Consider the following 22,246-nt stretch of genomic DNA (forward strand, 5'->3'; position numbering starts at 1 on the left):
TTTTTCCCATCTCGGTTAATTTTCATCTGTTAAAGTGAGAATAATAACCAAACCACTCAATGTACAGAAATACATTTCTGACATTTCAAAAGCAAAAAATATCAGTAACCGATATAGCAACCCTTCTTATACATTAACAGTCTTAAGCCTTCCACCCATGGACTCTTTCAGCACAGATTGACTGTTCAAACTAAGTCCCGCCGCTAGGTGCATCATGGCTGGAAAATCATTTAACTACACCTACTTGTTTACCTTCTGTCTCCGCCCTTCTCTGGGTGTATGGAGCCAGATCTGTCAATCAAAGAAGACTGGGGTGTCGATAGAGGGAAAATAAGTAGGTGGGAAGGTGTATATAAATGATTGGCTCCTCCCGTCGTGAAGCACTGAGTCGCGAAACTTAGTCTGAACAGAACTTGTTCGCAGGCGCCGGTGAGTCACTCTTCCTTCCCAGCGCCTGCGCACAAGTTCCCTGCTGCAAAACACTACACTGACTGCAGGGAGAAGAGCGCCGTCCGTACAGAGGAAACCGCGCAGGCGCGGGATCCAGCCGGGAACTGCAGGTCACAGGGCCCTGTGCAGGGGAGGTGGGGTGAGTATGGAAATAGGGCTAATAGGTGGGGGGGACGCGAAGCTTAGCAGAAATAATTTAAAAAAAAAAGCTATTACACAATTGAATGGAATAACACAGCCATAAGAGAAAACAAGGAAGAAAGAAGAGCTGAAGACTGAAATGCTGAAATAGGGAAGAAAGGAGATGAAAGGAGAGGGGGGGGGGGGTTCCCCATAAGGGCCAGATAATCCAACCAGTTGATCTTTAGTAATAGCCCATATCAGTACCCCACCTCCACCTTACTGGTGTCTGAGCAGGGCTGTGGAGTCTGTAAACCAAATCTCCAACTCCTCAATTTCCTGACTCCACAGCACGGCCTCACTACTGAGCATGTACATAAAGTGCAGCATAGATTCATCTAAACTAAAAGCTGAGATCAGGAATAGAACAGACATTTATAGAAATTTCATAACGTTCCGAAATTGTTATGAGAAAATTTACAGCGCATACTACATTGAACTCCTTGCCCAATTTATTATATATTGTCGGAGTCAATCCATTTGGACACCGACTCCACAGCTCCGCGTCTGAATCAAAGTGGAGGTCTGTGACCGTTACTGATCCATCCACATACCCATCCATCTGGTCTGTCAAGAGTCACTCTTATCTCCTCAGTCCAGAAAATCTTTGAAAAATCTGTCTTCAGATATTCCTTGCTCTAGTCTTGACGTTTCACTTTCTTTGTCTTGGTCAGTGGTGGTTGGGTTCCAGTCTCCCTTACCTTGGCCATGTCTCTGAGAACTGAACTCCTTTTCCGGTCACCAGGGAGGTTGCGGTTCTGGAATATGATAGCACTGGAGGATAATCTTTTCCTCGTCTCTTCACGTTTGATTCTTCTCAAATCATTGCAGTTAATGTGCGACTTTTTTTCTCATTATGTCTTTTGCTACCCTGTTGACTATTGGCTTTAAAACCTTTGGTTCTGTGATCCTGCCCCAATATCTTGTAACAGTGTTTGACTTTTCAGAGTCAGCTAAATCTTGTTTGTGGCCCATTTTGCTGAGGAAAACTAGCTACCTAAGGCTATGTGCACACGATCAGTAATTGCTGTGGATTGGACGCAGCTCACTTGCGCTGCGTGCAAACCGCAGGGGCCAGATGTTGCGTCATAGTGGATGGGATTTGTTGAAATCCCATGTCCACTATGCGTCTGCGGCACACCCCCGGAAACTGACATCCGGTGCATCTTTCCAGACCGCAGCATTTCTATTTCTCCGGCGGGTTCGCATGTGGGCTTTCCCCATAGAGTAACCTCTATGAGGAAAGTCCGCATGCGGAAAAAAAAAAAAAATGATGGAAGCCCCAATGTAAGTGCTCAGCCTAGTGCACAGGATGAACGTGATCCCAAATGTTATGTAAAATGTTCCCAATAAAAGCTGCAACTCAATTGACAAAAAAAGCAAGTCCCCACTCTGGTCCATCATCTGTTAACGGAAATATAGGGGACTTCTGTGTTACTGGTAGCACAAAGGAAAATCACTATGGCTCCTCCCCTCCCCCTCCATCCTTCCTCACCCAAAAGAAATTTAGCAAATTCTGCACTCCCAAATACAAATTCCCCCTCCCTTCTGAGCCCCAGTGTGCATAAACCACATTTTGCATCCACATAGTTGGCATATCTGTAGCGATGAGAGCCCGCCTAATTTATGGGTGCATGTCTCCAGAAGAATGTACTTGGCACTACAATGGCAGATTTGCAATTTTCACTCAGCAACATCCACTGCTGCTTGTTTCTGGGAAAATACCCATGGAGTCAAATCCTCACCACACCTGTAGATAAATTTCTAAAATGGGGTCACTTGAGGGGGGGTGTTCTGTGACAAACCTGTGGTGTCAAGTATGATCACTGCACCTCTAGATGAATTCATTGAGCGGTGTAGTTTGTAAAATGGGGTCACTTATGGGGGAGGGGAGTTGCTGTTTTACCAACTCAGGGGCTCTACCAATGTGACATGGTACCCTCAAACCATTCCAGCAAAATATGAACTCCAATATGGCGCTTCTTCCCTTCTGAGGTTTGCACTGTGCCTCAAAAGTAGTTTTCAACCACATATGGGGTATCAATGTACTCAGGAGAAATTGCACAACAAATTTTGGGGTCCATTTTCTCCTGTTAGGCTAAGTGCCCACGATGCAGAAATGCTCTGGATTTTTCCTGAGCGTTTCTGCATCTCCCCTGGCAGAAAAAACGCATGCGGATTGTACATGTTTTTCCTGCCAGGGACAAGCGGAAGTGAAGCGTTCTTCACATGCATTTCTGCATGTGGGTTGACAAGCACTTTCCAAGCGATTTTAGCATCACTTGGAAAGTGCTTGACAACTTGGTCACACTATATAAATCCATGCAAACAGCATATATTTATATAGTGTGACCCGAGAGAATGTCAAAAAATAAATCTATACTTACCTTCCGATGGCCCCCGCAGTCTTGCTTCACCGTCCTGGCTGCCAGCAGATCGCGTTACACTTAAGGACCTGCTGACGTCAGCGCCGCGTGACCCGTCACATTACCCGGGTCCGGAGGAGAGTCTCCTCTCCTCTATACCTGGGTGCCATCCGCACATTAGAACGCATGGAATGAGCATCTACATATACAGTGATGCTTAATCCATGCGGTCTAATGCAAGTCAATGGCGGCGAAAACGCAGCACTTCCGCAAAATAATTGGTAGTGCTGCGTTTTTTTCCGCAATGATAATCCGCAGCGGAAATTTCTGCAGCATGTGCACAGCACATGCGGATTATCATTGGGGAACATGGCAGACCTTCTACCAAGCGTTTTTTTAAGCATTTTTGCTGCTGCGGAAACGCTTAGAAAAACGCATCGAGGGCACACAGTCTTACCCTTGTGAAAATAAAATATAAAAAAATTGGGGCTAAAGTAAAATTTTTGTGAAAAAAGTAAAATGGAATTTTTTTTCCTTCCACATTGCATTAATTCCTGTGAAGCACCTGAAGGGTTAATAAACTTCTTGAATGTGGTTTCCAGGACTTTGGGGGGGGGTGCAGTTTTGAGAATGGTGTCTTTTTGGTATTTTTTTTTGTCATATAGGCCACTCAAATGTGATGTGGTCCTTTAAAGGAAAAAATGGTTTTGTAAATGTTATTGTAAATTGAGAAACTGCAGATCAAGGTTTAACCCTGCTAACTTCTGAACAAAAAAAAATGTTTCAAAAATTGTAAAGTAGACATGTGGGAAATGTTATTTATTAACTATTTTGTGTGACCTATCTCTCTAGTTTAAGGGCATAAGAATTAAAAGTTTGAAGATTGCAACATTTTCGCCAACTTTCTGATATTTTCACAAATAAACTCAAGTCCTATCAAACACACATTACCACTATCATGAAGTACAATATGTCACAAGAAAAACAGTCTCAGAATCAGGGGGATCCGTTGAAGCGTTCCAGAGTTATTACCACATAAAGTGACAGTGGTCAGAATTGTAAAATTTGGCTTGGTCATGAATGTGAAAACGGCTCAGGGGTGATGGGGTTAATGCCCTAATACAACAATAGTTCTACCGAAAGCTATCTGCCTGTGTCCCACATACAGGAGTGCTCGGCCTGTGCTGTCTGAGAGAGCCATTGTTAGACTCCTGGCAGCAACTCATCTGGAGAATTAAAGGATCGACCATTGGAAATCCAACAGACCACCGTAGACTATCTATTGATAACTGCTGGTTCGATCAGTTTAGTCTGTGTATGAGGGCGTTTAGTTAACGTTCACGCACTTCTTGGCAATTTTCTTGTCTGCCAGGCTGAGCATAATCCATGTGTACTGGCAGCACTCCATGAGCTTGTTATGCTGCATGATGGTGGCCTAGCAGCAATGTGCAGGCAGCCGTCGATCACCAAGCCTTGGAGTTTTATATATGATTCTGCTGTATTGAACCGGCATAACTTGTTTTCATATTGCAGCATGTCTATATAGCATGTTTATAACGTCACTCTGTGTCTTTGCAGACCCCCTACCATGTTAACATGCTGCTGGCTGGTTATGACGAGCATGATGGACCTTCCCTTTATTATATGGATTATCTAGCGTCTCTGGCAAAAGCACCTTTTGCAGCTCATGGCTATGGAGCCCACCTCACTCTCAGCATCCTTGACCGCTACTACAAGCCAGGTATGATGAAGTTTACACTTGGGTCGTACAATGCGCCTTAATTATTAAAATGATCTTGGATCTTGGTCAAGATGCACATGGGATGTGGGGATACAATATTTAGCATTTAACTTCTAGATATTTTCTTTTTGTTGTCCTAAAGGTCATATTGACTCCTGGAGTGCTAGAAATGGCTCTTAGTCTACAGTCACTTGTCCATCTTTGTAGTAAAATGTCAGGAACTGCATTCTAGCCAAATGTAGTAACTCTAAAAGGGATATGGGGAAATGATTGCCACTTTACCAGCAGGACAATGTGGAACATAGAAAGATAAAAGGGTGGTTTCTGTAATCAAAATACATAGGAATGATCTACTGCAGCGTTCGCATTTACTGATTGACATCAGCATTCATAGGACGCCCCTGCTGGATGTTGATTTCAGTAGGCTTATATAATCTGGAGCTATTAGTAAGAGGTTGCCCAGTAGTGGGCATCCCCTTTAACTCCTTCCCTCCGCAGTCAATTGTCGCTTTTGGACTGTAGCTGTACAACAGCTTGCTTTCTGTAGGACGAGTTGTCATTTTGAATGATTCCATTCGTTTTTTCCATTCAATGTACTTAATGGTAAAATTATTATTTATTTTTTTTCAAAGGAGAAAAAAAACAACTCAATTTTTATTTTACAAAATTTTGATTTGTTGCCTTCTTCCAAGACCCATATCATTTTTGTTTCACCATCGATTGAGCTGGGAAAGGGCTTTGTTTTATGCGTGACACGTTGACTGTTTTATTGATTCAATTTTTGATTAAATACAACGTTTGATCTGTTTTTATTACATTTGTTTGGGAAGGAGTAGTGACCAAAAATCACATTACTGGCGTTGCTGTGGCTTAGGTATCTGTGGTTATGACCACTGACATAGTGACACAGCTCTACTGCAATGCTCCTACATGAGGTAAGGGACATAGCGAATCTGGATAACTATGCTACATTTTTAATTGGAGGTATTTCCTAATAATAATAATATTACACCTATTAGATATTGGGATAGGATCTTGGGAATACCCCTTTTAAGTGCCGTTGACAGAGGTGGTAAACAGCTGCCGCCAGGGCTAATCTGTTTGTGTCTGTTGGAGGCAGATGCTGGTTATTTAACCCCTTCCTGATCTTGGACGTAACCTGTAAGTATTTAACAACCTTGGACGTACTGGGTACATCATGGCTAAAATGCTTCACCTCAGTCGCGGTGATCGCATTAAGGTGCCTGCTTCTGACGGCAGGGCACCTGGGCTCGTTGTCATGATCACAGGTCGGAGCCTAAAAAAAAACGGCAGTGTCACCAGGACCAGCTCTGATTGGTGTGATCGACGTCATCATGACGCGATCTGATCTCAGTATTACCGCCCTGCACTTCCTCATTCTAGCTTTGGACGTGTTCAGAGTTGTCATACTGCTGTTCTGTCTTGCTGTGCTGGGCCTTATGGTGCCACAGACTTTTTGAAGCCTTTGCCATCACTGCTGCTGGTGTTCCTGTGATTCCTGAAATAAGGCGTTCCTTATCCCTAGCTTCTTCCTTATCCATCCCACTCCACCACCTTCTGCTGCTGAGCGCTGATTAGTACTTGATCTCTTGATTTTTTTGGCAGTTTTTTTTCTTTTTTTTAACTTGTTCGTGCATCCTGCAGCCGCCTATTGCTGATCAGTGACTCAAATCACTGATCAACGTCCGTGCTCGTTGATTTTTCCAAGACTTTATTCGTCCCTGTCAATCTCCCTCCCACCTTTGCACCACCTCTGTGTGTGCGTCCTGCAGCCGCCGAGCGCTGATCAGTGACACAAATCACTGATCGGCACTTGTGCTCGCTGTTTTCCTGGACATTTTTTTTTTTTCCCTAACTAATCTCCCACCCCCCACCCCTTCATCCTTTGCACCACTCCATGCATTTTTTTTTTTTTAAATTCCCTTTTTACACCACATCCCTGCGTGCGTCCTACAGCCAACGAGCGCTGACCGGTGACACAAATCACTGATTGGCCTCTGGTTTTTGGCTTTTTGTTTTTTTTGTGTGTAAAAAAATAAATAAATTAATAATAATAATTGACATAAATAATTTAATTAGTTGATAGGACTAGATTATGGACAGCAAAAATATATACAGTAGTAATCGGATACTATTACTGTATTTTTTACTGAATATAGTCAGGGTTAGTGTCAGTTGCGGGCACTCGGTAATTTTTTTTTATTATTACTGACATCCATTTAATACGTTTTTATATTTTTCTTTCTCCTATAATTAAAAAAAAAAAAAAAGTTACACACACGAATAAAATTTGGTACACACAAACACTGCATATGAGGAAAAATGTCCCGCTCATCCCAATCATGGTATTCAGCTGAGGAGGCATACTTCTTTGCCTCCGACACTGATAGTGAGGGAGAGGATGCCACCTTGTTTTATTTTTCGTACTCCTCTTCCTCGTGTGATACTGAACTACTGCGTAGACGGCCCAGGACAGAAAATGAACCAGCACCTACCGTTACTGACCCCGTATGTACCTCACCCCCTGAAGATTGAGCCACCGATTCCTGGTTTTGTGCTGCAATCAGGAATCCAATTTGACACCACTGGCCTTACAGAAATAGACTTTTTCAAAGCCTTTTTCTCTGATGATTTTGTAAACCTCATGGTGGTCGAGACAAATGACTTCCTGGATCACACTGAGGTTTGTGTGATCTGGGGGTGGCTTTTACAATGTAAGTCTATGGAGCCGCCTTCTGGCTTAGGCTATGTGCCCACGATGCAGAAATGCTCCGGATTTTTCCTGAGTATTTCTGCATCTCCCTGGCAGAAAAAACGCATGTGGATTGTACATGCGGATTGTACATGCGGATTGTACATGCGGATTGTACATGCGGATTGTACATGTGTTTTTCCTGCCAGGGACAAGCATAGGTGACGCGTTTTGATAATGCGATTTCGCATGCGGGTTGTCAAGCGATTTTTAGCATCACTTGGAAAGTGCTTGACAACTGGATTTTATATAGTGTGACCAAGTTAGTTAAAAAAAAAAAAGATGGTAAAAGATAAAAACAAACAAACAAAAAAAACATTATACTCTCCTTCCAATAACCCCCAGTCTCCTTATCCGATGCGTCCGGTCTTCCCGGTGTCTCGCGGTGGTGTAAAAGGACCTTCCATGACGTCATTTAGTCATGTGACAGGTCACGCAACCGCCGACGTAAGTGGTCGCGTGACCCGTCACATGACTAAATGATGTCATGGCAGGTCCTTTTAGACCATCACGAGCTGCCGGGGAGCCAGGACGCATCGCTATGGAGACCGGGGGACATCAGAAGGTGAATATAATGTATATTTTTATTTTATTTTTTTTACAGGTACCATGGGTCTGGATGAGAGTCTCCTCTTCTCCAGACCCGGGTACCATCCACACATTGAACCGCTTAATATCCGCATGTGCACATGTAGTCATGCGGATATTAAGCGATTCAATGCAAGTCAATAGCGGCAAAAACGCTGCGTTTACGCAAAATAATTGGTAGTGCTGCGTTTTTTTTCCGCAATGATAATCCACAGCAGAAATTTCACATGCGGATTATCATTGGGGAACATTGCAGGCCTTCTACCAAGCGTTTTTTAAGCGTTTCTGCAGCGGAATTGCCGCTTCGGAAACGCTTAAACGCATAGTGGGCACACAGCCTTACACTTATAATGCGACTGCCAGCTGCCACACAAATTCCTGTATGAGTCGACAAGTCACACTAGTGGTCATGTGACCGAGAAGAGGACGGGTGACGCTGGAGACCTGGGGAGACAAAAATCAATGAGTATATTAATGGACCTGCACTACTTAGACACAGGTTTAGCCAATACACATTTTCATGGGAGTGCTTCTTCAAGGTGGGCATGGTCTTGTGTTGTAGTCTGATTGTTGAGCATTTTCCCCTTTTCCCAAATCATTTGGACATGTTATAAAAATTGAATGACAAGAGTGTGCAAAGCAGTCATCAAAGCAAAAGGTGGCTACTTTGAAGAACCTAGAATATAAGACATATTTTCAGTTGTTTCACACTTTTTTGTTAGGTATATAATTCCACATGTGTTAATTCATAGTTTTGATGCCTTCAGTGTGAATGTACAATTTTCATAGTCATGAAAATACAGAAAAATCTTTAAATGAGAAGGTGTGTCCAAACTTTTGGTCTGTACTGTATATATATCACTTGGGGGAATGTGGGACCTAGATGTAGCAGAATCCAGTCAGTTTAGAGCGGTTGCTTTGCAATGCAGCCCTGCAAGCATGCGATACCAGTGCTGAGAAGTTGGTGTGATAACACCCACACCTTTGCTGGGGCGCAGAGTGTAGAGTACCCCCTAGTGGGACCTCAGTATCACCTACACCCTCCTCCAGTCCCTCAGGTCTCTTTCTGTGTCATGCTGTCAATCAATCATTGCTTGTCTTCTGCACCCTTTCATTGCTTAATGTAAACCGGTAGGTCAGTCTTCATAGAGCAGGGCTATGTACATTTCCTGCACTGACTTGATTGGAGAACCTTGCACTTGTATATTATTATTATAAGACTTAATAAAGACCACCCACTTACTGATATACCGTGATATTTCATATGCATTCACACCTCTTCCATTATACGACTACTTCTTACATTTATTTACTCTGCTCTAAATCATGTCATTTCCATATTTATTATGTACGTGTCAGTCAACAGCTTATGAACTAAGGGAATGTAAGGCTGCAAAGGCAAAAATGGTGTGCAGTAATGGTTCCTTCACACAGATTGCTGGCGGCATTAAACTACTGCTAATCCATAAATATTTATTGACCGGCGGTCGTTTAATAGCCTGTTTACACAGGCAGACCGCGCCTAGCGATGCACACTGAGCGGTCTATAATAGATGGTTCAGTGCACATGCTCTATCGTTGTTCTCTGCAGCGTGAACTCTGTTTACACCAGACAATGTGCTGCCGAGAACAATAATCTTTGGTGCAGCACAAATTATCATTTCACCAACAAACCAAAATGCAGCCAGTTTACACTGAAAGATTATCGTGATCATTCCTCGGTCAAGATAATCTTGCCGTTTAAATGGACCTCTGGCTTTAAAGAGAATCTGTCACCCTTTTGAGGTTTGACTAATTTCTGCTGTATAAAACCTGTATGCGCATATTAATACTTGCATGGCTGATGCCTTGTTCAGTAAAATATCATCTTTTATAGCTTCGATCTTCCAGGCTATGTGGCGTAGGCTGCCCGGAAGATAAAATTGCCTCCGGTCTTCATTATACAAGATTTCTCCTCCCCATCTCTTCAGTGTCTCTTTGACGTCATGTGCACGGCCATAAATCCCGCACCTGCACATTCTGCCTGCAGTCTCTCCTCTGCAGCATTCCGCTCTTCTGTGGGCACGGTCTTCAATTCTGATGTGCGCAGCTGCCGGAGAGTCACTGTAACTTCCGGTCTCGAGGATCTCTGGCCAACAGTAAGGCTGCGTGTCCACGATGCGTTTCATGCGTTTCCGCAGCGGAAACGCATCAAAAACGCTTGGTAATCCGCACCCCATGGTCCCCAATGGCATTCCGCAATGTCAATGCACATGCTGCGGATTTTTCCGCAGCGTTTCTGCAGCGCTCATAAATCCGCAGCATGTTCATTCATTTTGCGGAAGCGCAGCAGAAGCGCTGCCATTGACTTTCATTGAGACGCATAGAATCCGTGTCTGTACATTTGTACACGCGGATAATATGCGATTCAATGTGCGGATGGTACCCAGTTCTGGAGGAGAGAAGACTCTCATCCAGACCTGGGTACCATTGTACCTGTAAAAAAAAGAATAAAATAAAGTTTATATTCACCTTTCCGACAGCTCTCTCTGCATGCCGGCAGCGCTGAAGGACCTTCGGTGACGTCACAGTGATGTGACCGCAGGCCCTTCACCGATGTGTCTCGCGATATGTCGTCAGACAGGAACAAGCGCTGCAGCACACGCCGGGGCATCGGGGGTGAGTATAGCTTTATTTTAAGCATTGTTTTACGGTCACACTATATAAATCCATGCTGCTTGCATGGATTTATATAGTGTGACCTAGTTGTCAAGCACTTTCCAAGTGATGCTAATCGCCTGGAAAGCGCTTGTCAACCCGCATGCGGAAACGCATGTGAATCCGCATGTATTCTGCAGGAAAAACGCATGCACAATCTGCATGCGTTTTTTCTGCCAGGGTGATGCAGAAATTTTCTGCTTCATTTCTGCATTGTGGGCACATAGCCTTAAGGTGAATTAGTGCAGAGGAGCAACGGAAGGCAGAATGTGCAGGATTCCCGGCCATGACGTCAAAGGGACACTGAAGAGACGGGGAGGAGAAATCTTGTATAATGAAGAACGGAGGCAGTTTTATCTTCCGGGCAGCCTACGCCACATAGCCTGGAACATCAAAGCTATAAAAGATCATTTTTACTTAACAAGGCATCACCCATGAGGCATAAAAGTATGAGTAATTTCAGCTGTATACAACCTGTATGCCAATATTAATAACTCAGAAAGCTCAAAAGGGTGACAGATTCCCTTTATATGTCAGAAGATAGCATAGGTGGGCTAGTATAGTTGCGAACGAGACAATTCCTTTAACTGCAACATTTTTTATTAAAGTGCTTGGATCCAAACAATAAAGCCAAAGTTTCCATACTTCATCACAGTGCTTCATCAACGTATTTCGAGAAGGTTCTGCTGATACTATGAGCTTTGCTATGCTAGCATGAAAAGTACTTAACAAGTTAGTCATCCTACTTTATTAGTAGCTTGTCCAAAAACAAAGCATCTTAAACCAATACTACCCAGCATGAAGCTGATAGTAAAGTCGATGGACCCGCCTTAAAGCCACTCACAATAGCCTGGGGTGTTGTATGGAGATTGCTGCGTAGTTTTCAGAAGGTGGTGCTTTCCTCCCAGACTCCAAGGACTGGAATTCCGTCATGCCTCCTTCGCCAACATGACTAATTGATTATTGGGAGGATTTGTCTCATATGGAACATGTTTCTTTCCCATGAAAGTTATATTGCTTTCATTGCAAAAGTGTACACTTAATTATGGGCACAAGCTTGCGGTTTCCTAAGAAAGCTTTCTTGCTGTAACTGCTGGCTTTTCCTACTACTTGGTTAAGAATGCTTTTCCAAAGATCCCATCCCTGTAGACCTTCTCACTCTTGTTCCTACAGAGCTAACGGTCTTAGTACATATTGGGTATTGGCACAAAGCTAAAGCAATTTATGCAGGTACCAATACAACATGGAGTATTTCAAGGTGTTGTACTCCAGTGTCATTGTTAAAGGGAAGTTCTTAATTGGTTAAAGTTACATAGTGCATATAAAAACAAGCAACTTTGCAATTTACCTCTTATTAAAAATACTCTCCGTTCTGAAGAATAGAGGGTTTTTCATTCTGTAGTTTCCTGCTAGTTGCGTAGGTTACCGGCCACCCTGCAGTCTCGCAGTGCACAGTTTCCTAGTTAAGGAGTATACGCAACTTGCAGGCTCTATTCCTTAGATCCTGCTATTGCTGCTTTGTTGATGGCTTGATCACACCAGCCTCGTTCCCTTTGCACTTTTCCCATACTGCAGAGGGTAAGCTGCTACTACCAGCTGCACGGGAGAGCACCTGTGCCCATGCTGCCGCCTGGACTGACCACCTTCAAGAGCACACTGCCCCCTGCAAAGTAGGAAGCCACGGACGGGAGCAGAGTGCACTCCTGCAGAAAGAGAACCACCTTTTTTAGGGTGACATGAACCTGATGTATTGCAATATTGTGATATTAGTTGGTAGTGGAACCAATCAATACCTTTTTTTTTTTTTTTTTCCTTTACATTTTTAAATCCTTATTCCCATCTTCAACATCTATGGTGCTCCACATTAAATTGACTTAGAACAGGCAGCTTGGGCAGTTATTCAGAAGAAACGTGTGTAATGGATAATATTTGTTTTACCAGCATTTTGTCGATTGGGTTCACTTTGAGCATTATATACATCCATTCTTATCCATCCTTTTTATTGTTAATTTTTACATTCTGGTTTCATTGTAGATCTCACACGGGAAGAGGCTGTTGAGCTTCTAAAGAAATGTATTGCAGAGGTAAGTAAACTGCTTATAATCTGTCACCAAATGTCGTTTATCGTCGTTGAGATACTGTTTATTTTGTTAAGCGCTTCCTAGTTCACTAAGGAACAAGTTATGTTGAAATAATAAGGGCCGGGGCTAATGACGTTACTTAATATAAGAGCTTGCCATAGACCTCCGATGAATGATGGTTCAAAGTGGTAAAGGACAAGCACACCAGCAGCATAACAATGTAATAACCCTCATACCGATAGATTATTCCATACAACAAATAAAATGTCTGTGTGGTTGCCCTTTATATGGTGACTCATTGGCTTCTCAAAACTACAACGTTACTACATTTTGCTTTCCTAAACCTGTCTAACTTTTAGACAGTGCAAACTTAGACTAGACAGTCTTAAAGTTCATCCAAATCATCACAGAGACTTGTGAAGTTTGATAAATGTTGCGTATCTTAAGAATATATAGTCTGTTTACACCTTTTTATTAGTTGACTTACATTGGTCTATTAAGTTGTGACTAGTTGGCGCACGGGATCCTATTTTAGGCCATGACCAGTGGTCCAGTAGGTGAGAAGGAGAAAGACCGGCACACAATCCTTTTGAAAGAATTGTGTGCTTGAGGAAAGGACATTGTAGTCTAAACTTAGAGGTTGGAACCTCAGCCCCACAAAAGAAAATTAAAGGAGACTGTGGGTCTTGCTGCAGTGTAAATTTATTTTAATCCCGTAAGGAGTCAAAGACAGATCCTGTCTAACGTTTTGATCGGAAACCGTCTTTGTCAAGGACATCTGTTAAAGTTTTGCTTGGCATGAAAGGGATCTTATGTTTTACGTTATGGCTCTACTAGAATTCTGTTTACCTGCACCTGTAACAGATGCCCTTGACAAATACCGTTCGCTGTCGAAACGTTGGATAAGATCTGTTTTTGACTCCTTGCCAGATCAAAATAAACTTACACTGTAGCAAGACCCACAGTCTCAGTTCATTTTTTTTTTGTGGTTCTGAGGTTCCAGCCTCTACCAGTGGTCCAGTAGGTCACACACCACACCATAAAATGTGTCTAAACATTAAAAAATGTTAGTGCTAAAATTAGGGCAGAATTCTGACTCTTGCAGCATAATAAATCATTCCCAGTGTCTAATGTAATTTGACATTTCCACTATGAACAATCTTTTTATGAAAGTTACTGAAAGCACCACTACAAAGACTCTTCTCATCAGTCTGTTGTAAAACAGATCTTTGTATTTGACAATCACAACACCTTATTTGCTGAGAGCCATCTCTTACGAGTTCAGCGTTCAAGCCTAGTCACAATATTTGCATTTACCTGCATAATTCAATGGTAACAGTCTGCTAAATTTAGCCATTCGACCCCGTTTCTGACTCTTTCGCATTTATAGAATTTTTATCTCAACACCTTTTTGAAGGCGCTGCTTGCTTACACACATCTTTTTTATGATTGTTTTTGTCTTCCAGCTCAAGAAGCGGTTTATCCTGAGCCTGCCTTCTTTTACCGTGCGGGTCATTGATAAGGAGGGGATCCATGATTTAGAGTCTATTCCAGCATCAAGTGTATAAGTCTTCATCCCCTGTTGTTAATTTTTTACTTTGATTTCTACCACTTTTGAAAACTTGTTTCAATAAAGTCATCCAGTTAAGTATGGGTCTATAAACGAGAAATCGTCTGAATGATATTCTTAAAGATCTCCGTATTAACCCAATCACGGCCAAGCACTGTAAATTTAACCCTCCACCATTGTAAATTATGGCACGTGCTCTTCAATTTCCACAACTCTGACTCCACAGCCCGGCCTCACTACTGAGCATGTACATTAAATGCAGCACGGATTCATCTCAACTAAAAGACCAGATCCTTAGATCAGGAACAAAACAGACATTTATAGGACATTTCATAACTTTGCTAATTTTTTTTAAAACATTTACAGCACATCCTGCATTGTACTACTGTACCCAATTTATTATATATTTTTGAAGTCGCTCCATTTTATACCGACTCAGACTCCCACCAAAATAGACACCGGTTCCATGACTCCTGACTCCACAGCCCTGATTAAAGCTCCTACAATGTAGCAGGATCGGTCACTGACTCTCAAACACTGTCAGGGACCCTGTGGAACAGACAGAAACCGTTTATTACCGCTTCTGTCTTCCCCTTACAAAGCTACAAGTGCTTCTCACTAAATTAGAATATAATCAAAAAGTTAATTTATTTCAGTTCAATTCAAAAAGTGAAACTCGTATATTATTTAGTCATTACGAACAGAGTGATTTATTTCAAGTGTTTATTTCTGTTAATGTTGATGATTATGGCTTACAGCCAATGAAAACACATGTCATATCAGTAAATTAGAATAATTAACAAAAAACACTTGCAAAGGCTTCCGAAGCGTTTAAAAAGGTCCCTTAGTCTGATTCAGTAGGCTCCACAATACTGGGGAAGACTGCTAACTTGACAGATGTCCAGAAGGCAGTCATTGACACACTGCACAAGGAGGGTAAGCCACAAAAGGTCATTGCTAAAGAAGCTGGCTGTTCAGAGTGCTGTATCCAAGCATATTAATGGAAAGTTGAGTGGAAGGAAAAAGTGTGGTAGAAAAAGGTGTGCAAGCAACTGCCTTAAAAGGATTAAGCAAGGCCATTCAAAAATTTGGGGGAGATTCACAAGGAGTGGACTGCTGCTCATTGCTTCAAGAGCCACCACACGCAGATGTATCCAGGACACAGGCTACAAGTGTTGCATTCCTTGTGTCAAGCCACCCATGACCAATAGACAATGTCAAAAGCATCTTACCAGGGCCAAGGAGAAAAAGACCTGAACTGTTGCTCAGTGGTCCAAAGTGTTGTTTCAGATGAAAGTAAATTTTGCTTTTCATTTGGAAATCAAGGTCCCAGAGTATGGAGGAAGAGTGGAGAGGCCACAATCCAAGCTGCTTGAGGTCTAGTGTGAAGTTCCATCAGTGATGGTTTGGGGAGCCATGTCATCAGCTGGTATAGGTCCACTGTGTTTTATCAAGACCAAAGTCAGGACAGCAGTCTACCAGGAAATTTTAGAGCACTTCATGCTTCCCTCTGCCAACAAGCTTTTTGGAGATGGAAATTTCATTCTTGAGCAGGACTTGGCACCTGTCCACACTGCCAATAGTACCAATACCTGGTTTAAAAACAACAGTATTACTGTGCTTGATTGGCCAGCAAAGTCGCCTGACCTTAACCCCATAGAGAATCTATGGGGTATTGTCAAGAGGAAGATGAGACACCAGACCCAACAATGCAGACAAGCTGAAGGCTGCTATCAAAGCAACCTGGGCTTCCATAACACCTCAGCAGTGCCACAGGCTGATTACCTCCATGCGACGTCGCATTGATGCAGTAATTGATGCAAAAGGAGCCCCGACCAAGTGTTGAGTGCATTTACTGAACATACATTTCAGTAGGCCAACATTTAGGATTTTAACCCTTGTAAAGCCCAAGACGTAGTAATACGTATCTGCGCCCTGGACTTTAAGAGCCTGATACGTCATTGCGATCGCGTCTGCACACACGCTGTGTGGGCGCGATCGCCGCCGGGTGTCAGCTGACAGTCACAGCTGACACCTGGTGCTATGTGCTGGGAGCGGTCCCGCACCGCTCCCGGCACATTAACCCCCGCAATGCTGCGATCGAAGCATTGCAGTGGCAAGGGGAGGTGATCGCAATACTCGCCTCCTCTTCCGGCCTCCAGTGCTGTCTGCCGTGGCTTCCCGGATGTTACCATGACGACCCGATGTTGTCATGACAACATCCGGGTCACCAGACAGCAGGAAGATATTTTGGTCATGTGCAGTGCGTGACCAAAATATCTTCTGCATCTGCAGCACTGACAGCCCGCATAGCACAGGGATGATGGCGATCAGAATAAAAAAAGTGAAAGTCCCATAGTGGGACAAAGAATAAAAGTAAAAAAAAAAGTGGCAGAAAGTGGAAAAAAAATTGTAAAAAAATAGTCCTCCAAAAATATAATGTACCCATCAATAAATATTATTATTAAAAAAATAAAACATTTGGTATCGCCGCGTCCGGAACGACCTGACCTATAAAACTGTCCCACAAGTTAATCCCTTTAGTGAACACGGTAAAAAAAATAAAAATAAAGCATTTGTTTTTTGCTTAGTTTTTTATCATATCGCCCCAAAAAAATGGAATAACACGCGATCAAAAAGAGGAATATAAATGTGGTACCGCTGTAAACGTACTGACCCAAAGAATAAAGCTGCCTTATCAATTTTACCACACTCGAAACATCCTAAAAAAAATTTTTAAAAAAACAATTCTTACTTGTTTTTTTGTTTATTCTGCCTCCCAATAATTGGAATAGAAAGCGATCAAAAAATGTCACGTGCCTGAAAATGGCACAAATAAAAACGTCAACTCATCCCGCAAAAAACAAGCCGTCACATGACTGTCGGCCAAAATATGGAAAAATTATAGCTCTCAAAATATGGCAATGCAAAAACTAGATTTTACAAAAAATGCATCTTTTAGTGTGTGACAGCTGTCAATCATAAAAACCCCATATGATTCTGGTATCGCTGTAATCGCACCGACCCGAAAAATAAAGTCGTCTAATCACTTATACCGCACGAGGAACGGCGTAAAAAATAAACTCTCGGGCTAGGGTTGGGGTTGGGTTAGGGTTGGGGCTAAGGTTGGGCTAGGGATAGGGTTGTGATTTTTTTTCAAAAGTAAAAAAAAAACAAACGATATGGCGACTAGTGTTGAGCGCAAGTGCTCGCTACTTGAGTTTCCATCGGGTGCTCGGGTATGCACGGAGTATCGCTGGTGCTCGAGTGACATGCTCGAGTCTCCGCCCAATATACTTCACGGCCAAACAAACCGTGCGGGGATTGCCTGCCATTCACGAGCGATCCCCGCATGTTTATTTTGGGGTGTCTAATCGTGAAACAAGCGGGCGGGGACTCGAGCACCCACGATACATGGTGCATACCTGAGTACCCGATGCAAACTCAAGTAGCGAGCACTTGCGCTCAAGACTAATGACCACTTATTCAATATGATGACCTAATGTTATCAAATTCTGTGTCGTACCTCTGGGTTCAAAATGTTCACTATACCCCTTGATAAAATCCTTGAGGGGTGTAGTTTCCAAAATGGTGTCACTTGTGGGGGGTTTCCACTATTTAGGCACATCAGGGGCTCTCCAAACGCGACATGGCATCCGCTTTCGATTCCAGACAATTTTGCCTTCAAAAAGTCACACAGTGCTCCTTCCCTTCTGAACTCTGCCGTGCGCCCAAACACTGTATTTTCCCCACATATGGGGTATTGGCGTACTCAGGAGAAACTGCACAAAAATTTTTGGGGTCCATTTTCTCCACTTACCCTTGTGAAAATAAAAAAAATTGGGGCTAAAACATAATTTTTGTGGAAAAAGTTTGATTTTTTTATTTTCACGGCTCCATGTTATAAACTTCTGTAAAACACTTGGGGGTTCAGGGTGCTCACCACACATCTAGATAAGTTCCCTGAGGGGTCTAGTTTCCAAAATGGTGTCACTTGTGCCTAAACAGTGGAAACCCCCCACATCAGGGGCTCTGCAAACACAACATGGCATCCGCTAATTATTCAAGCAAATTTTACATTCAAAAAGTCAAATGGCGCTCCTTCCCTTCCGAGCTCTACCATGTGCCCAGTGTTTTTTCCCCACATATGGGGTGTTTGCGTGCTCAGGGGAAATTGCACAACTAATTTTGGGGTCCATTTTTTCCTGTTACCCCTGCGAAAAAAAAAAAAAAAATAGGGTCTAAAGTAACATTTTTGTGAAAAAAGTTAAATGTTCATCTTTTTCTTCCACATTCCAAAAATTCCTGTGAAGCACCTGAAGGGTTAATAAACTTCTTGAATGTGGTTTTGAGCACCTTGAGGGGTGCAGTTTTCAGAATGGTGTCACTTTTGGGTATTTTCTGTCATAAAGACCCCTCAGTGACTTCAAATGTGATGTGGTACCTAAAAAAATGTTTTTGTAAATTTTGTTGGAAAAATGAGAAATCGCTGGTCAACTTTTAACCCTTATAGCTCCCTAATGAAAAAAAAAAAAAAATGGTTCCAAAATTGTGCTGATGTAAAGTAGACTTGTGGGAAATATTATTTATTAACTTTTTTTGTGTGACCTATCTCTCTGATTTAAGGACATGAAAATTCAAATTTTGAAAATGTCAACATTTTTGCCAAATTTCCATTTTTTTCACAAATAAACGCAAGTGATATTGAAGAAATTTTACCACTATCGTTAAGTACAATATGTCACGAAAAAACATTCTCATAATCAGTGGGATCCGTTGAAGCGTTTCAGAGTAATTACCTCATAAAGTGACAGTGGTCAGAATTGTAAAAATTGGCCTGGCTATTAACGTGCAAACCAACTTGGGTTGAAAAGAGGTTAAAAACAATTTTCATTCTGGTGTTATAAAGTATTCTAATTTACTGAGATAATGACTTTTGTGTTTTCATTGGCTGTAAGCCATAATCATCAACATTAACAGAAATAAACACTTGAAATAGATCACTCTGTTTGTAATGACTCTACATATGAGCTTCACTTTTTGTATTAAAGAAGTGAAATAAATTAACTTTTTGATATTCTAATTTAGTGAGAAGCACTAATACATAGCTCTCAGTGAACACTATGCAATGAACAGAGGCATTGACACCGCTGATGCTTCTGTAGGACTTGGAGATCACATGATTGCCGGGTGTCAGCCCGAAGTAGCCGAGCTGCTGGGTCCAAACAGACCCAGATCACCTCTGCCAGTGACATTTTGTCACTTGCGGAGTTGTTCTCCGTTGTAACTCGGGCTCCTATAGATGCACCAGTGAAAAAAAAATGTTCCAAGGAGATATTTTATGATTATATAATTATAAAACACCTGGACAAAAAATGTAAAGTCACTACCACGGAAAAATATGAAAATCAGATTTGGTTTGTATAAAATACATTTTATTGCATAAATAAAAAAACATTGCACTCATTACATATCCAAATGACCATAATAACCTGGAGAGTTATTTTAATAGATAGGATTTTTCTATACTTGGTTCGCAAAAATAGATGAACATTACACAGTAATTTGTATGTGCCTGCAAACAGAATTAAAAAAGGTAATACAGTCTACACCACATAAAATAAGGCCACATATAGCCACGTCGGTGGAAAAAAAATTATGTCTGCTGCAAAGAGGAGAGGCACAAACGGGAAAACAAATGGCTGATCATTAAGACCCATTCAGGTCTGGTCACTGAGAGGTTAATTTAGAGTACTTATATAACACCCATTTTACGTATCCATACAGGTGCAGTGGTGCTTTGTTATATTGTGTCCGTGAGTACATAGGGGCAGAACTATGGATGCCTTGGTTGTGCATGGCAGTATAGTTAGGCTGTGTGCCCACGTAGCATTTTTCAAGCGTATATGCTGCGGAATTTCCGCAGCGTAAACGCTTGAAAAACGCATGTAGATCCGCACCCCATGGTCCCCAATGGGATTCCGCAAGTTCTATGCACATGCTGCGTATTTTTCCGCAGCGTTTATGCCGCGTTCAAAAATCCGCAGCATGTCATTTAATTTTGCGTTTCCGCAAGCGGAATTGCCTTTGTCCAATGCATAAAAAACGCAAGGCAATTCCGCATGTGGAAAACGCGTGATAAACGCGCGAAAAATGCGCGATAAACGCGTGCGGAATTCCGCATGCGTTTTTCCGGGAGAGGACTTGCATTTATGCAGCAGAAATTTTCTGCTTCATAAATGCAACGTGGGCACATAGCCTAAATGTGGGCACAGGGAACTACAGTGACATATAAAGTTTGGGCAGCCCTGGTCAAAAGTACTGTTATTGTGAACAGTTAAGCAAGTTAAGATGAAATGATCTCTAAAGGGCCTTAAGTTAAAGATGACACATTTCCTTTGTATTTTAGGCAAAAATAAAATCTAATTTTTTAAATTTTAAAAATTACAAAAAGGAAAATGGCCAATGTAAGTTTGGGCACCATTAGATATTTGTGTGCTCAGATAACTTTGACCGAGGTTTCAGACCTTATTAGACTGTTAGGGTTATAGTTTGTTCACTATCATCGTTAGGAAAGGCCAGGTGATGAAAATTTCCCAGGTTTATAAAAATCCAGCCCCATTTAACCAGCCATGGGTTCTTCTAAGCAGCTGCCTAGCACTCTGAAAGTGAAATTGGCGAAGGCCCACAACCATGTTGTCGCTCCCAACCAAACTTTTGCATCGGCCAATTTTCCTTTTTGTAAGTTGAAGGCTATGTGCCCACAATGCAGAAATGAAGCAGAAAATTTCTGCAGCATTTCTGCATCTCCCTGGCAGAAAAAATGCATGCGGATTGTACATGCGTTTTTCCTGCAGAATACATGCGGATTCACATGCGTATCCACATGCGTTAACACGTGTTTCCGCATGCGGGTTGACAAGCGCTTTCCAGGCGATAGCATCACTTGGAAAGTGCTTGACAACTAGGTCACACTATATAAATCCATGCAAACAGCATGGATTTATATAGTGTGACCATAAAAATAAAAAAATAAAAGCTATACTCACCCCCGATGCCGCCGCGTGTGCTGTTGCGCTCCTTCCTGGTTCCTTCCTGACTTGCCGGCATCTCGCCAGACAGCCTGCGGTCACATGACCGTGACGTCATCTCAGGTCCTGGAAGGAGAAGCGCTGCAGGGGCCACCGGACAGGTGAATATAAACTTTATTATTTTATTCTTTTTTTTACAGGTACAATGGTACCCAGGTCTGGATGAGAGTCTTCTCTCCTCCAGAACTGGGTACCATCCGCACATAGAGACGCATGTAATCCGCTTCTACAAATGTACAGACACGGATTCTATGCGTCTCAATGCAAGTCAATGGCGGCGCTTCCGCAAAATTAATGAACATGCTGCAGAAACGCTGCGGAAAAATCCGCAGCATGGGCATTGACATTGCGGAATGCCATTGGGGACCATGGGGTGCGTATTACCATGCGTTTTTGATGCGTTTCCGCTGCGGAAATTCCGCAGCATAAACGCATGAAAAACGCATCGTGTGCACGCAGCCTTAGAATGTAAAAGATGACAATAAATATTTATTTTTTTGGCTAAAATAATACAAAGGAAATATATTGTCTTTAACTTTAGGCAATTTAAAGAGCATTTCATCTTCAACTTGCTTAACTGTTCACAATAACAGTAATTTTGACCAGGGGTGCCCAAACCTTTGCATGCCACTGTAAAGCAAAGTAAGGGCAAACACCTATCAGAAATTGCCAAAGGAAAAATACAGAATATATACACTGCTCAAAAAAA

The 22,246-nt window shown here is 42.3% G+C and overlaps 1 protein-coding gene across 1 annotated transcript in view; it reads left to right on the forward strand.

Annotated features, from left to right (window-relative positions):
* PSMB2 (proteasome 20S subunit beta 2) overlaps nt 1-14,546 on the forward strand; it is a 28,242-nt gene extending 13,696 nt beyond the window's left edge. Inside the window, exons 4-6 of the mRNA XM_073665942.1 lie at nt 4,575-4,737; nt 12,830-12,879; nt 14,343-14,546. Coding sequence (XP_073522043.1) covers nt 4,575-4,737; nt 12,830-12,879; nt 14,343-14,444 — 315 coding nt within the window. The 3' untranslated portion in view covers nt 14,445-14,546. The remainder of the gene's footprint in view (nt 1-4,574; nt 4,738-12,829; nt 12,880-14,342) is intronic.
* The last annotated feature ends 7,700 nt before the right edge of the window (nt 14,547-22,246 follow it).

Source organism: Phyllobates terribilis, unplaced genomic scaffold (assembly GCF_046119375.1).
Source record: "Phyllobates terribilis strain yellow unplaced genomic scaffold, ASM4611937v1 Scaffold_2__4_contigs__length_985480577, whole genome shotgun sequence".
Taxonomy (NCBI): domain Eukaryota; kingdom Metazoa; phylum Chordata; class Amphibia; order Anura; family Dendrobatidae; genus Phyllobates; species Phyllobates terribilis.